We start from the raw sequence: 14,449 nt of genomic DNA, 5'->3' as shown, positions 1-14,449 counted from the left end.
CTAACCTACAAGTAAAAATATCCAACTCAGTTGACGGCTTTGATATTTGATAGTTGCGCAAATTTTTAAGTTAATTGAAATTTGTGAAAACTATGCTTAAAGATTCCATAAAACATAGCTAGACGCGGGCTTAACATAAAATATATATTAAACCAAACTGCGTTGTTACAAAAATTCCATTGCGTAAATTCACCTCAGACATCGTTGAAACAAACTTCCTATGTTAGTGTAAGAAATACATCTTTGTAATTTTAACTTATGCTACCGCTACGAAGATTACGACTTGCTCATGAGTATACTATAGATCGTAGATTTAGGTAATGGATGAACGAAAATAGATCACATCCCTTCGCTTCGTACTTACTATCGGATTAGATCGTAAAATGTTGCAGTAACATGTTTCCTTGTAACTGGTATTTTAAATACGCATTCTATACGCCCCATTTTAGTTATGTTACTATTGGAATTATACCAGGTTGATATGTTTTAACAGACGCACGGAATATGCGTTCCATTAGGAACGCACTTTTGTACTACTGAAAGTGGCCAGCATTCATTTACCATACAGGAATACAAATTGGGTACTGTGAAAGACAGCTTTTGTAAACTAAGTCACAGTTTCAACAACTTTTTTTGTTATATTTTCAGTTAGCACTGCTAGTTGTTTGTTCGTACTTAATTCTTTTTTAGTTTAGTTAGAACACAATTTATTGATTTTTCTAAATGTAAATAGGAAAAATATTGCCAAAAATGTTACTAAACTCCATCCTCATATTATTATTTGTTATTTTATTGTGTTTTCTCAAAAAATACTAGGTATAAGCGTTTTCATGTTAGATGGAGAACGCTCTATATTGAACAATGACGTCAGTGCTCTAGTTCAGCATACAAATTCTACATAAATACATATTTGTAATGCAACATCTACCAATAACTTGACACGCTTACATCTCCCGACTTTATTTGTCACTTTCAAATTAGTTGAACATCCAAGTAGTATTTTGGTTGTCAAACTCATCTATACATTAATACGTGAGGCAGAAACTTTGTACCCCTTTTTACGCAAATTGCGCGGACGGAGGAATATGAAACTTCTCACACTTATAGAGAATATAGAGAAGGAGTGCAGAATAGGTTTTTTTTTTATTATGCATAAAAAATCATTAAATCAATAAAGAAAACATTACACATATGTATTAATATATTACAACAATTATAACAATATTAATTTATATGTATGTAATAGATTAACATTATTTGTCTATAGTGTAGTCTTGGCGAAATCTGTGGTTATAGAAGAAGTACGACTATAGTAGTCTTTGACAATAGAACCATAATAATATTCAATTAATTATATAAGAATTTCGACTACAGAGGACCACTAGTTCTATATAAATTCATATTATAAAGAGGAAAGATTTGTTTGTTTGTTTGTTTCGAATAGGCTCCGAAACTACTGGACCGATTTGAAAAATTCTTTTTCCATTAGAAGCCGACATTGTCCCTGATGAACATAGGCTACTTTTAAAAAAAAAAAAAATTTTTTTTTTTTTGGTTTCATGATTGTTTTAATGTTTCCGAAGCGAAGCGAGGGCGGTCGCTAGTTATATATAAATTCATTATTAGTAGTTCATCATTCAGTGTTAATAAGGACTTTATTCTCGGGCAGGGGTGAGGTTTCCGCGCCTAGGGGGCACGCGAGGAATATGGGACCTGACGGCCTGCAGATGTTGGTGGATGATGCTGCAGACCGCGTGCCCAAGGAAGCCTTAAGGACTATTTCAACTACGCGCGGACGCGTACTGACGAGAGAACTTGCTAATAAAATCCTTAGTAAATACTCGATCGATACTAAAATTAGTACTCACAGAAGTTAGCGCCAATTCAGTTTGTGTGCGGTGCGTAATTGTAATTATTTTAATGGAGCTTAATGACTTTATATGTCCGTTGATAAATGAAGTCATTAATGAAAGAACTGTTGTTGACTGCGGTGATCTTGATACTAGGTCACTCTCGTATTCAGGATTAGCTACATATATTATGTAAAATTAATAATTAGGGCACTCTTAAGTGAAGAACACAGAAAGGTTTTTTAACGGATTTATTTATTTGCATAACTTCATATTGGATACAATTTGATGTCGGCTTGTTTCCTATTCATCTATAAAAAACGTTTCCATTACATATTTATAGTTTATATTTTTCACCACGGTTTTTATATTACGCAAATAAATTAGTGAGTAAGGTGAGTGTGAGTGAGTAAGGAGTACAGCGAGTGAGTGAGGTGTAACTATACTTGAGACCTCAGAACTTATATCTCAAGGTGGGTGGCGCATTTACGTTGTAGATGTCTATGGGCTCTAGTTCACCCATCTAAGCAATAAAAAAAAGTTATTGAAAGAACTGACGACTCCTAGTTGTTTTTCCTGCAGTAAGCCATTTTTTGAAACCGGCTAATGGAGGCTGTCGGGATTTCAGGTTTCAGATTAATGTTTTCCAGATCAATCAGTCTGTTCTATTGTTAGATCATCTCATCGTCTTAAATATTTTTTGTTGCAAACTAAGCTGTTATTTGGGTACATTTTCGTGATACAGATGTCCCCATTCGTTGGAATGTAAACTAGCGATATGCGTTAACACTTCGGTCACGATTACCTCTTGTTAAATGTTTAGCGTCTGCGACAAACTTTTCTTCTCTTAATGGGAGACGGCTCGGGCAATTTAACCTTATTTGGCGTCTTGTTACTAATTTTATTAGACGAATCTATGGTACTTTCGAAATTACCGCTTGTTAACCTTTTCATTCTAGATGCACTAATGTACATATCGCACCTTTAGAATTATAAAGACCCAACTCAAAAAATGTGTTTTTTTGAAAATATCTATTAAAGTTCTCAACCCGAAAAAACGTAGAGGAAGGGGACAGAGTGAAAGAGACCGATAGATAGCTTTGTCCTTTTATAAGATACTTATGGTCATTTGATTACTAAAAGTCGCTGAACAGGAACGTTCTAGGTCAAATTTTATTCTTTTTGTTTAAATTTTTTTCAAAAAAAAAAAAAAAGGTCAATTTTTGTATTAAAGACGAAATCCAAATATTTAAAAATGAGTCTCTATAATTTTAAAGGTGCGATATATCGTTTTTATTTGTTCGAGGATCCTTTGGCTGTTGAGTTGAAGCCTTGTACACTAGTCAGTTGATGTTTGAGTGATTTTTGAAAGTTTCAAGTGGAATCTCTTATCTGATTAAATTTTCATCGAATTATAAATGGATGGCAAGCGTGTTTTTCATTTTCGACCAGTAAGTATTTCTTGTTTAGCATAGACACTGGTGCTTGAGTTGTATTTTGTGGTCACTGGACACTGGTCTTTTTTTTCCTACCTAAGCTGATTTTTTAATTTTAATTTTTTTATTGCTTAGATGGGTGGACGAGCTCACAGCCCACCTGGTGTTAAGTGGTTACTGGAGCCCATAGACATCCACAACGTAAATGCGCCACCCACCTTGAGATACAAGTTCTAAGGTCTCAAGTATAGTAACGACGGCTGCCCCACCCTTCAAACCGAAACGCATTATTGCTTCACGGCAGAAATAGGCAGGGTGGTGGTACCCACCCGCGCGGACTCACAAGAGGTCCTACCACCAGTAATATGATAGCGTTGAGAGGCTATATCAGCGTAAACTTAACTAGTAGGTGAGCTCACGGGGCTCAAACCTGACGACGTTGCTAACACGAACCCTGGCAAGAACCGTGCTTCGCAGAATCTACCACCGGATCGGAAACGCGACCCACTGAGAAGATCCGGCGAGAAACTCAGTGGGCTGTGTCTGAGGGTAATTTACTCGTCGACAATGGTCATCACACTGATGACAGTCGTACTGATTGGTGGCTTCGGCTTTTGTCAGGTGATACGGATATGTAACTCTCGCTAAGTTATGATATTCTTATATCTCATTTGTCAGAGTCAGCGACTTCTAAGAAATTCCAAGTCTCCAGGAGCGTTGCTAAAAATCTTTCCTACCGCCGTATTCATTTCCTTCCGCAAACCTGCACGTGTGCGTGTCGGTTTCCTACTTAGCTCCGTCACGAAGTTCTGGAACGTTCCTGTTTGAGGGTTAGCCATATTAGAAGAGCATTGAGACTTCCACTTCAGTTCAGAACGTGGACGGCATCAGTTTGTGATGTCTGATAAGCTCCGATAGCCGGCTAACACCAGCTGAACCGTGACCTTGTATGCTCATTAGAACAAACAAAAACTATCTATATAAACGATTCTCTCATCTGATATATATTTATTTAGAATTTAACAGTATAAAACAATCATATACCTAATATAATAAAAAATAGCTAAAACAAAAACCAAACGAGTTTCCACCATCAAAATCACATATATAAATAGAAAGTGAACAAAGGAAAAAAAGAGAAATTTATACTTAAATTATGTTTAAAAAAAAAAAAAAAACGAGAAGCAACATAATACGCACATATGTACATCCACCTCTACTTTATGTGTATACATGTGTACATATATTATATACTTTAAATCTTTATAATACACATCGACTCTAACTAACCTTAAAAATATTCCAAAATAGCATTTTTATATACTACGAGTGATAAACAAAAGATTTCAGCATTAGATAATTTAGTATCACACAACCTCAAATATCTCAGAATCCTACTGACATTTTAACATAGAATAACACCGGTCACTCACATGCGCACGAATACGCAAACCCGCAAGTGTAGGACGACATTTGCAAATGATTATGCAAAGCTTTCGCTACATTCGTGGCTTTCCAAGCTGTGTCGGTTTTTTAACAGAAATCAAAGCGCGCGAACCTCGAACCTTCGCGTGGTCTCCCACACATTCGCTTGCCCAGTTGCGCCGACGATTGCGAAGGTAACGGACGTATCGCCATTTTCATAATTCGTGAAGTCTACTGTGTAGCGTATCTCCATAAAAAAAAATCCCATAAAAACAGCATGGCTGTTAATGATGTCTGGGAAAGAATTCAAAACTCTTTTTCTCTTCAATGTTCTGTTGACAAATTAAAAAGGAGGAGAAATTCGTGAGACATTCGTATACAAGTGTAGGAAGAAGCGCACGAAGGAAGAAACGGTTTCGCAAATTGAGTATGCGAACCCATTTGCACAGCCGCTAGGTTTGCGAATGAATGTTTGACGGCCCTTCACATGCGCGCAAACATTCGTACAATGTACGAATATTTGCGCGCATGTCAGTGGCCGGCATAACACTGCGGGTGAAGTGAACTATAGAGTTTTAACTATAAAAAGTCGCTTGCACAACAGGCCTTTGCTCCAGTGCTGCCAGTAATCCTTCAATTATAAAAAAAAAACAACTGCAACCGTTGCTATCACTGCGCCACTTACTTGGTATGTTTCACCTACTTTTGTTTATTAAACATTGGACTGGGTCGCAGAGCGTGGGTTTACAGAATATTATTTCATTCCAATGGATCTGAACAAGGGGACTAAATTAATTAAATATACTGTTTGGTGAAAGATGTATAAGTAAGAGCGAATTTCAATTTTTCGTCTCAAACGACTCAATTGTTTTGCCATCGCCAGCTTCCGTCGTATATACGAAGTTATATCTTCATTGTAGAATTCGTTTATTTCTGACATCTGATTCCACTTGCTTGTCTTTATGCGATAGCACCTCTCCGTAGAATAATTGATGAGTATAATTCGCTTATTACAGTAATACCCGATCTTGATGTGTTCCACGACAAGTTGCGTGTTTAATCCTTAATCATTTGTTGTTTTATAACTGACTTGTTGCTTGATATTATATTGACATTTCTTCTTTTCTTTTTACTTTTTACTTGTTAAATTTGAATTTCAAAGTATGTTTTCGTTAGGTATCCTTTTTATTTTTATTATTGTATTCCATTTTCGGGCCGATGAATTGCCAATGTTATGTGACAATAATGGCGTCATTATTGTCACATGCATCAGGCCATAAATTAAATAGTTTTATTTTCAATGTTAAATGTTTGTGATGTGGCAGTACTTTTTTAATAAATAAAATAAATAGATAAGGTTTTTTTATTGTTTAGATGTGTGGACGAGCTTACAGCCCACCTGGTGTTAAATGGTTACTGGAGCCCATAGACATCTACAACGTAAAATGCGCCACACATCTTGAGATATAGTTCTAAGGTCTCAGTATAGTCACAACGGCTGCCCCACCCTTCAAACGCATTACTGCTTCACGGCAGAAATAGGCGGGGCGGTGGTACCTACCCGCGCGGACTCACAAGCGGTCCTACCACCAGTAAAAAAGTTTAAAAGGGTTTAAAAAAAGGGTTTAAAGTTATATTCTTTATCTCATAGACAAAACCCGCTAAGTTGCTCGCGAATCTTTTCAGAAGTCGCGATTCCGATCCGGTGGTAGATTCAGCGAAGCACTGCTCTTGCTATACCGAATGTTAGCAAATTCTCTCAGGTTGAGCCCCTAAGCTCACCTACCCGTCCGCGCGTATTGGAATAGCACCATAGGCTACCACGTAATACGATAACTAACGACGAGAATATTACGTATTTCATAGATGAGCCTTTTTTGTTCGAGGTCGAAAAATATGAAGCACAATAGTACGAAAGATCAAGACTGATCAAACCAGACTGTGGGATTTCCCAAATCTATTACTGTGTCTTTCAAATGATGCCGGATCTGTGCCATGTTAGACTAACTTTTTTTTTAATGCTTAGATAGGAGGACGAGCTCACAGCCCACTTGGTGTTAAGTGGTTACCGGAGCCCATAGACATCTACAACGTAAATGCGCCACCCACCTTGAGATATAACTTCTAAGATCTCAGTATAGTTACAACGGCTGCCCTACTCTTCAGATCGAAACGCATTACTGCTTCACGGTAGAAATAGGCGGGGCGATTGTACCGACCCGCGTGGACTCACAAGAGGTCCTACCACCAGTAACTCGAAAGACATCTTCATCTTCGCAATGTCCATATTGCCTAATGCCTAATGCATAATACCATGCATGCCTATGCATAATGCCAATATTGGTTACTTAAAAACTCCCCACAGATTCAATAACTCGTACCAATAGTACATACTAATGATTAATTACGTGCCGGCTACGCAGTTAACGCATGAGACGAGGCGCACATTCATTCAACACGTATATAGAAATCTTATTTCCTTATCTTGCGTAACGTTCACGGATTATTTAATAATAAATCGTTGGTATGTGTGGCGGTAATATCGATAGCGGGTCGTTGACCTTTACCGGCAGGTGTGAACAGCTGTGTGGAAAAACATTTACACGCACGCTCCGTAGCAATAATAATAATAATATGTTTGTATACGGAAATTTTGTACGTGTTATAGATGTGGTTTTTTTTAATTGCATTGGGATACTTTTAGATGATATTAATAAAACCAATAGGTCTTAATTTTTTTTTATTGCTTCGGTGGTTGGACGATCTCACAGTCCACCTGGTGTTAAGTGGTTACTGGAGCCCATAGACATCTTTTTTTTTTTTTTTTTTTTTTTTTTTTTATTGCCCATGTAGGCAGACGAGCATACGGCCCACCTGATGGTGAGTGGTTACCGTCGCCCATGGACTTCAGCAATGCGAGGGGCAGAGCCAAGCCGCTGCCTACCGTTTAATACTCTCCACAAGCCTCGTTTGAAGAAGGACATGTCATAGCGCTCGGGAAACACCGTGGAGGGGAGCTCATTCCATAGCCGGATGGTACGTGGCAAAAAAGACCTCTGGAAACGCACTGTGGATGACCGCAGTGGCTCCAGGTAGTATGGATGAACTCTACTCCGGTGGCGGGCGGTGCGATAGTAAAAACGAGATGCCGGTATCATCTCGAACAATTCCTCAGAGCACTCCCCATGGAACATACGGTACAAAATGCAGAGGGAACCGAAGTCCCTCCGCAGACCCAGAGGCTCCAAACGATCCGTGAGAATGGGATTATCGACAATCCGAACGGCCCTCCTCTGTGTGGAGTCAAATGGAAGAAGCTGGTATTTGGGAGCCCCGGCCCAGAGATGGGAGCAGTACTCCACGCGAGGCCGGACTTGTGCTTTATAAAGCAAAAGCCTTTGTGCAGGCGTGAAGTACCGCTTCGCTCTGTTGAGGACTCCCAGCATTTTGGCCGCCAACTTGGCTTTGCCTTCCAGATGACTCCGAAACTGGACATCGCTCGAAATCTCGACCCCAAGTATCCCAATACTCTCGGAAGGTTGCAGGGATACTCCTTGGAATTGCGGCGCCATGACAAAGGGGTCCTTCTTCGCAGTGAACGCGCAAACTTGTGTCTTTATCGGGTTGAATTGAACGCATCTACAACGTAAATGCGTCACCCACCTTGAGACATAAGTTCTAAGGTCTCAAGTATAGTTACAACGGCTGCCCCACCCTTCAAACCGAAACGCATTACTGCTTCACGGCAGAAATAGGCAGGAATTTTTGTTGACACCAAGCCTCTCGAGATGTTTTGAGAGGCTTTTAGGTACCAAACCATTCACCGATACAACTACCGGGATTATTTCTACAGATACCACCCTCCACATATCGGTCACCTCTTTTTATTCGGCGGTCACCTATTATTATTATTACTAGCGACCCGCCCTCGCTTCGCTTCGGAAACATTAAAACACACATGAAACCAAAAAAAAAAAAAAAAAAGTAGCCTATGTTCATCAGGGACAATGTCGGCTTCTAATGGAAAAAGAATTTTTCAAATCGGTCCAGTAGTTTCGGAGCCTATTCGAAACAAACAAACAAACAAATCTTTCCTCTTTATAATATTAGTATAGATATAGATTACAGTAATTTAGGTTTACGTATGGTTTTCTTGAAACCTTGTTTTTTTGCGACTTGTTTTGAACAGTGAGAATTTTAATTAAGTTCATTACAAAAACTTTTGATTGTGTGTTTAAGTATGAACATATTGAAAGCATTGTGTTTTTTTTTTGTTCCAGATACGAAATTGAATGTAATCTCTACAATCTCGAGGAGGCAACGTTCCCGCGGCGTCTCCATTTTGCATTAAAACAAGACTGATATTAATGATAGTTTAGAATACATTCCAAAACATGAGAATATTCCTATAGATAGATAAATAAAAGAATCAAGATGTTTCAATTATTAGGAGGATTGAGGGTGTATTTCCAGTACCAACCGATAAGGACTGACAATGCCGTGTTCAGACTGCACAATGTATTCACAACGGTGTTATTACTGACGTGCTCAATGATAATTACCGCATCGCAGTACGTAGGAAAGCCTATAATGTGCATCGTTAATGGAATACCGGCGAATGTGGTCAATACGTTCTGTTGGATCACGTCAACGTTCACAATGCCAGATGCTTTCGCAAGAGAGGTGAGTTGGATAATATATTTTTTTTCGTTTAAAATACGTGCTTCAGCAAACATATTGCGATAACTCAATATACGAAGTAAAATACAAGCAGACAGCTCATTATATTTTATTCGAATCTAATCGCATGTCAAATGGTCACTGAGTTTCTGGTCGGATATTTTCAGTGGGTAGCGATTCCGATCCTGTAGTAGATGCATTCGCGAAGCAGTTGCTCTTGAGTTATTAGATCTCCTTTGGAGACGCTCGGGCAGCTGTTAGCAAATCCCACCCCTCCTGGCTGAGCCTTTGCTCGCCCACCTGTCCTGGTGAAACTGGAAAGACCTCCGGGCCACCAGTAATCCTTTAATCATAAAAAAAGTCTTTATACGCGTTATGCTTAAGGTGAGTGGCGCATTTACATTGTAGATGTCTATGGGCTCCAGTAACACTTAACACCAGGTGGACTGTGAGCTCGTCCACCCATCCAAGCAATAAAAAAATATAAAAAATATCGCAGCGCCCTGTCCTCTTACTAGCTGACTTGTATACAACGGAACACAATCATTGCCCACTATACTGACGGGTTACTCGCGCGGTTAACTGGCCGTTTCCTCTTTGATCCATGAGCTGCTTAGGGTCATCGGTCAGAGATGAACCCTACTCGGTTATTTAGTGAACATTTCGTTCCCTTTAAGAAGAACTACATACATAACAGCTTATTTCAATCGGTCTTCTCTTTATCTTTATTTATAGGGTTGTAGCTTTCGATAGACCATTCACGGCTCGCCTGGTTTTAAGCGGTTACGGAAAACATTAAACCGTGACTGGCGAGTTGCGTATTGAGAAATTATATTAGTAACACTGTTACAGTTGTCGGGTTCAAATCGAGATCGATCGTTCAGAAATATTGATAGCTCATATAATGGGAGTGTGTTGTTTTGTCTATGAGTCTTCGGCAACGGCTTGATACCAGGTGAGCTTTCCAGTTTTACTAGGGCAGGTAGGCGAGCAAAGGCTCAGCCAGGAGGGGTGGGATTTGCTAACAGCTACCCGAGCGCCTCCAAAGGAGACCTAACAATTCAAGAGTAGCTGCTTCGCGAATAACTACCGGATTGGAATCGCGACCCGCTGAGAAGATCCGGCGAGAAACTCAACGGGCTGATGTTTAGGTTCGGTTGCACGTCGAACTCTTTGCAGAGTTCGACGAGTACGGTTAACGGGGTCCCCAAGCCTGCTCCTACCGTTAGAGCTAAAGGCGTCTGATGCAAGGGTTATTGGATCTGATGAATCCGTAGGGACATTCTCCAAGTGAACTGTGAGCTCGTCTGTACAATTAAAAATATAATCTAAACGGAATATGGTCTGTTTTAGATAGGTATCTTCCATTTTACAAAAATATTTCCCGAAATAGTTGATAAAAAAGTCTAGAACATGTTATAGAATACATGAATACATGTTTTATAGTTTATTCTTTAAATGTATTCGGTACATACATCTAGGATACATTGCTTCACAAATACATAAACTGAATTAATGCATTGTTATTTTGAATGAATTTTAAACATGTGTCTATTTAATACATTTATAGAGAAACCCGGCTCCGCTCCACGTTTACGGTACACTGTAACAATAAATTTTATAAAATTACTTGCTTGCGCCTTCCGTCTGCTTTGATGTTACTTCGAGAAAAAACACTCTTAGTCCAGTCATTATAGGGGATGGACCTCGAAAAATTGACATACTCAGTATATTACCGCATAAAAACTATTCTAAAAACTATTCTCAAAATTGACATATACCTAATTGGATGGTCGCAAGTTTTAAAGTCAGGGGTCACAGTTAGGATACCAAAATACAAGTTTTTACGTGGTAATATACTAGGTATGTCGATTTTTTGAGATATTCATTGAATTTGGCCTACAATGACTGCAGTATGTCTAACTAACTCCTGTCCTAGTGGCGAACGTAGGTGCGCTGTTCCAACTTTTACGCGATCGAGAAGTTAAAAAACTCGCACCAATCTCACTGTTAAATCTAATAAAAGTCGAGCGACACGAACAAGCAGTCAGTCAGAACAAATAGTATGTATATAAGATGGTACATGGTGTACACGTTCTATTCCTATCCATGTTCATGTTTCAATCATGAGCAACCTTCGTATTTATATGTCAATATATTGCATTATTCCACTTTTGTTGTTCAGTTACTGAATTTGGTTTGTTAAGTAGTATACCCACCGAGTTTATCGTCGGATCTTCTCAGTTTGCAATTACGATTTGGTGCTAGATTCAGCGAAGTACTGCTCTTGCTAGGGCTAGTGTTAGTAAATTTACTTAGGTTGAGCCCGTGAGCTCACTTACCCGTCCGCTAAATAGCTGGAATAGCCCCTTAGGCTACCAGTGATTAGGTAGTAGAAAAAAGTTAGAAAAGTTCCGTATAGAATATCGTTTGGTATCGATAGAACAATCTAGAAATCCCACCTACATATATATGGATAAGATTCTTACTGTGCTTTTTACCAACGCCTTCCCATCACCGAAGCACAGTTCATTGCCAAATACATAGGCGGCACTGAAAATTTCGGGAATTAACGAAGTGACACAACATTACTATTTAAAAATGTATTTATTGCTTTTCCAAGTATTCTCCGCGAAATTTGACACATTTTTCCATACGATGGAACCAATCATTGAAGCAATCATTCCATTCGGAAGTTGGGGTCTCCAAAATGGCCGTTTTATAGGCGTCCACAGCTTCTTCAGGTGATGAAAATCTCTGTCCACGCAATTTATTCTTTATTTTAGGGAAAGTATAGAAATCATTAGGGCTTAGGTCGGGGCTGTACGGCGGATGGTCTAATAATTCTATGTTTTCTTGCTCTAAAAACTCTTTTGTTCTGTGCGCGGTGTGAGAACTCGCATTGTCGTGATGGAGGATGATGCGGCGGTTGCAGTTCTCTTTACTGAGTTCAGAAACGACCTGTGGCAAACAAATGCTAGCATACCATTCTGCATTAACCGTTCTTTGTCCCTCAAGAGGAATAGTCGTAACATGGCCGGTTTTGGAGACAAACGTGGCCATAATTTTTTTTGCAACACTCCGTGAACGAACAATTTTTGTTGGCTTTAACTCATTTTCGAACACCCAAACTCGTGACTGGTTTTTTTGTTTCGGGTTCGTACGCATATATCCAGGATTCGTCACCTGATACAATGTTGTATACAGCATTTGAGGATCCTGCGTGGAATCTTTCGAGAGTTCTGACGCACCAAGTAACGCAAGCCGCTTTTTGCTCTTCACAGAGCGAATGCGGTATCCATCGGGAAAACAACTTTTTTACACCTAATTGTTCATGCAAGATTATTTGTATTTGACTCATGGCAATGTCTAAAGTTGCCTGAATTTCGCGGTATGTCACATGTCGATCTTCTCAATCAGCTTACGCACAGCATCAACGTTTTCTTGGGTGACTGCAGTTTTTGGACGACCTTGACGGGGATCATCACTGAGCTTGACACGTCCACGTTGAAACTCAGCAAACCAGCGATAAATTGTGGTTTTGGATGGGGCTTCATCACCAAATGCAGAAATCATCCGGTCAACACACTGTTTTTGTGTTAAACCACTTCGAAAGTCATAATAAATCATCGCTCTTGAATTTTCTCGAGTCAATTCCATTTTCTCAACGACTAAACAAGTTTGACAAAACCTCGTGACAAGACCGAGAATCTTTTTTTAAATAAATAAATGGTATTCGATTTTTAAAACCAAGGAGTTTTCAATTAAAAAGATTTTAATATGACAGGAACAGTGGAAATATTCCATTCCCGATACTTTTAGTGCAGCCCTCGTATAATCCGGTTCTAGAATTAACTTTTTTATATTTTTTATATTGTATGGAGACTATCAAAGGGCTCATCTGATAGTCACAAGTCAACTGTCACTCGTGAACATCAGCAATGGCAGTACGAAAGCCAGGTCTCTGCCTACTCTAAAAAAACTTCCCTTCGTGGTGTTTCTTTAAAAACCTCCAGACTTCTTGGCATTTGCCTCCGACATCCGCTGTCGTCGGCTGCCATTGCAAAAACGTTTGAAATCTCTTCACATAAACCGTCGGAACGCACAAGATATTTTAAATCCAAACAACTCTTTCAGGTCGGTAAAGAAGTAGCGCATCCAGGAGTCGGACCAGACTTTGAAGGAACGGAGAAGAAATACTATACCTACTATCAGTGGGTTTGTTTCGTATTGTTTTTTCAGGTAAGACATTACATCATTAGTGTAATTTCATGGGGGGTTATTACCATGCTGCCTATTTCTAACGCGGCACAGTTTATTCTAGTTGTAAGAGGGGGAAACGTGTTATAGAATGCAATTGAGACTTCGGCTCAGGTTCTAAAGTGGTTGTCGGCTTTTACGACAATGTTTTTTTTATTGCTTAGATGGGTGGACGAACTCACAGCCCACCTGGTGTTAAGTGGTTACTGGAGCCCATAGACATCTACAACGTAAATGCGCAACCCACCTTGAGATAGAAGTTCTAAGGTCTCAGTATAGTTACAACGGCTGCCCCACCCTTCAAACCGAAACGCATTACTGCTTCACGGCAGAAATAGGCAGGGCGGTCGTACCTACCTGTGCGGACTCACAAGAGGTCCTGCCACCAGTAATTACGCAAATTATAATTTTGCGGGTATGATTTTTACTACACGATGTTATTCCTTCAGCGTGGAAGTCAATCGTGAACATTTGTTAAGTGCGTATTTCATTAGAAAAATTGGTACCCGCCTGCGAGATTCGAACACCGGTGCATCGCTTCAACACGAATGCACCGGACGTTTTATCCTTTACGCCACGACGATGTTATAATTCTGTTAAGTCTGTTCTGCTGCTTGAGATACAGGTTTTATCACCTAGTTCAAGCACAGATGCACATTATGCTTGTGTTTCTACTTCTATGTTAATAATAAATAAATAAAAATAAAATAAAAAATAGATTGTGGCGTTCAACTGCAACAGAGAAAAGCCACGAGTCGCAATGTACCTAAAATATTTATAAAAAGCACATTTAATGAC

The 14,449-nt window shown here is 39.3% G+C and overlaps 1 protein-coding gene across 1 annotated transcript in view; it reads left to right on the top strand.

Moving 5' to 3' along the window:
- ogre (optic ganglion reduced) overlaps positions 1-14,449 on the top strand; it is a 55,381-nt gene that overhangs the window by 18,917 nt on the left and 22,015 nt on the right. Inside the window, exons 2-3 of the mRNA XM_028173921.2 lie at positions 8,992-9,394; positions 13,529-13,633. Of these exons, the coding sequence (XP_028029722.1) occupies positions 9,146-9,394; positions 13,529-13,633 (354 nt within the window). The 5' untranslated portion in view covers positions 8,992-9,145. The remainder of the gene's footprint in view (positions 1-8,991; positions 9,395-13,528; positions 13,634-14,449) is intronic.

This window comes from Bombyx mandarina, chromosome 15, assembly GCF_030267445.1.
Source record: "Bombyx mandarina strain Sakado chromosome 15, ASM3026744v2".
NCBI classification, from domain to species: Eukaryota; Metazoa; Arthropoda; class Insecta; order Lepidoptera; family Bombycidae; genus Bombyx; species Bombyx mandarina.
This window is presented reverse-complemented; position numbering and strand designations above follow the sequence as displayed.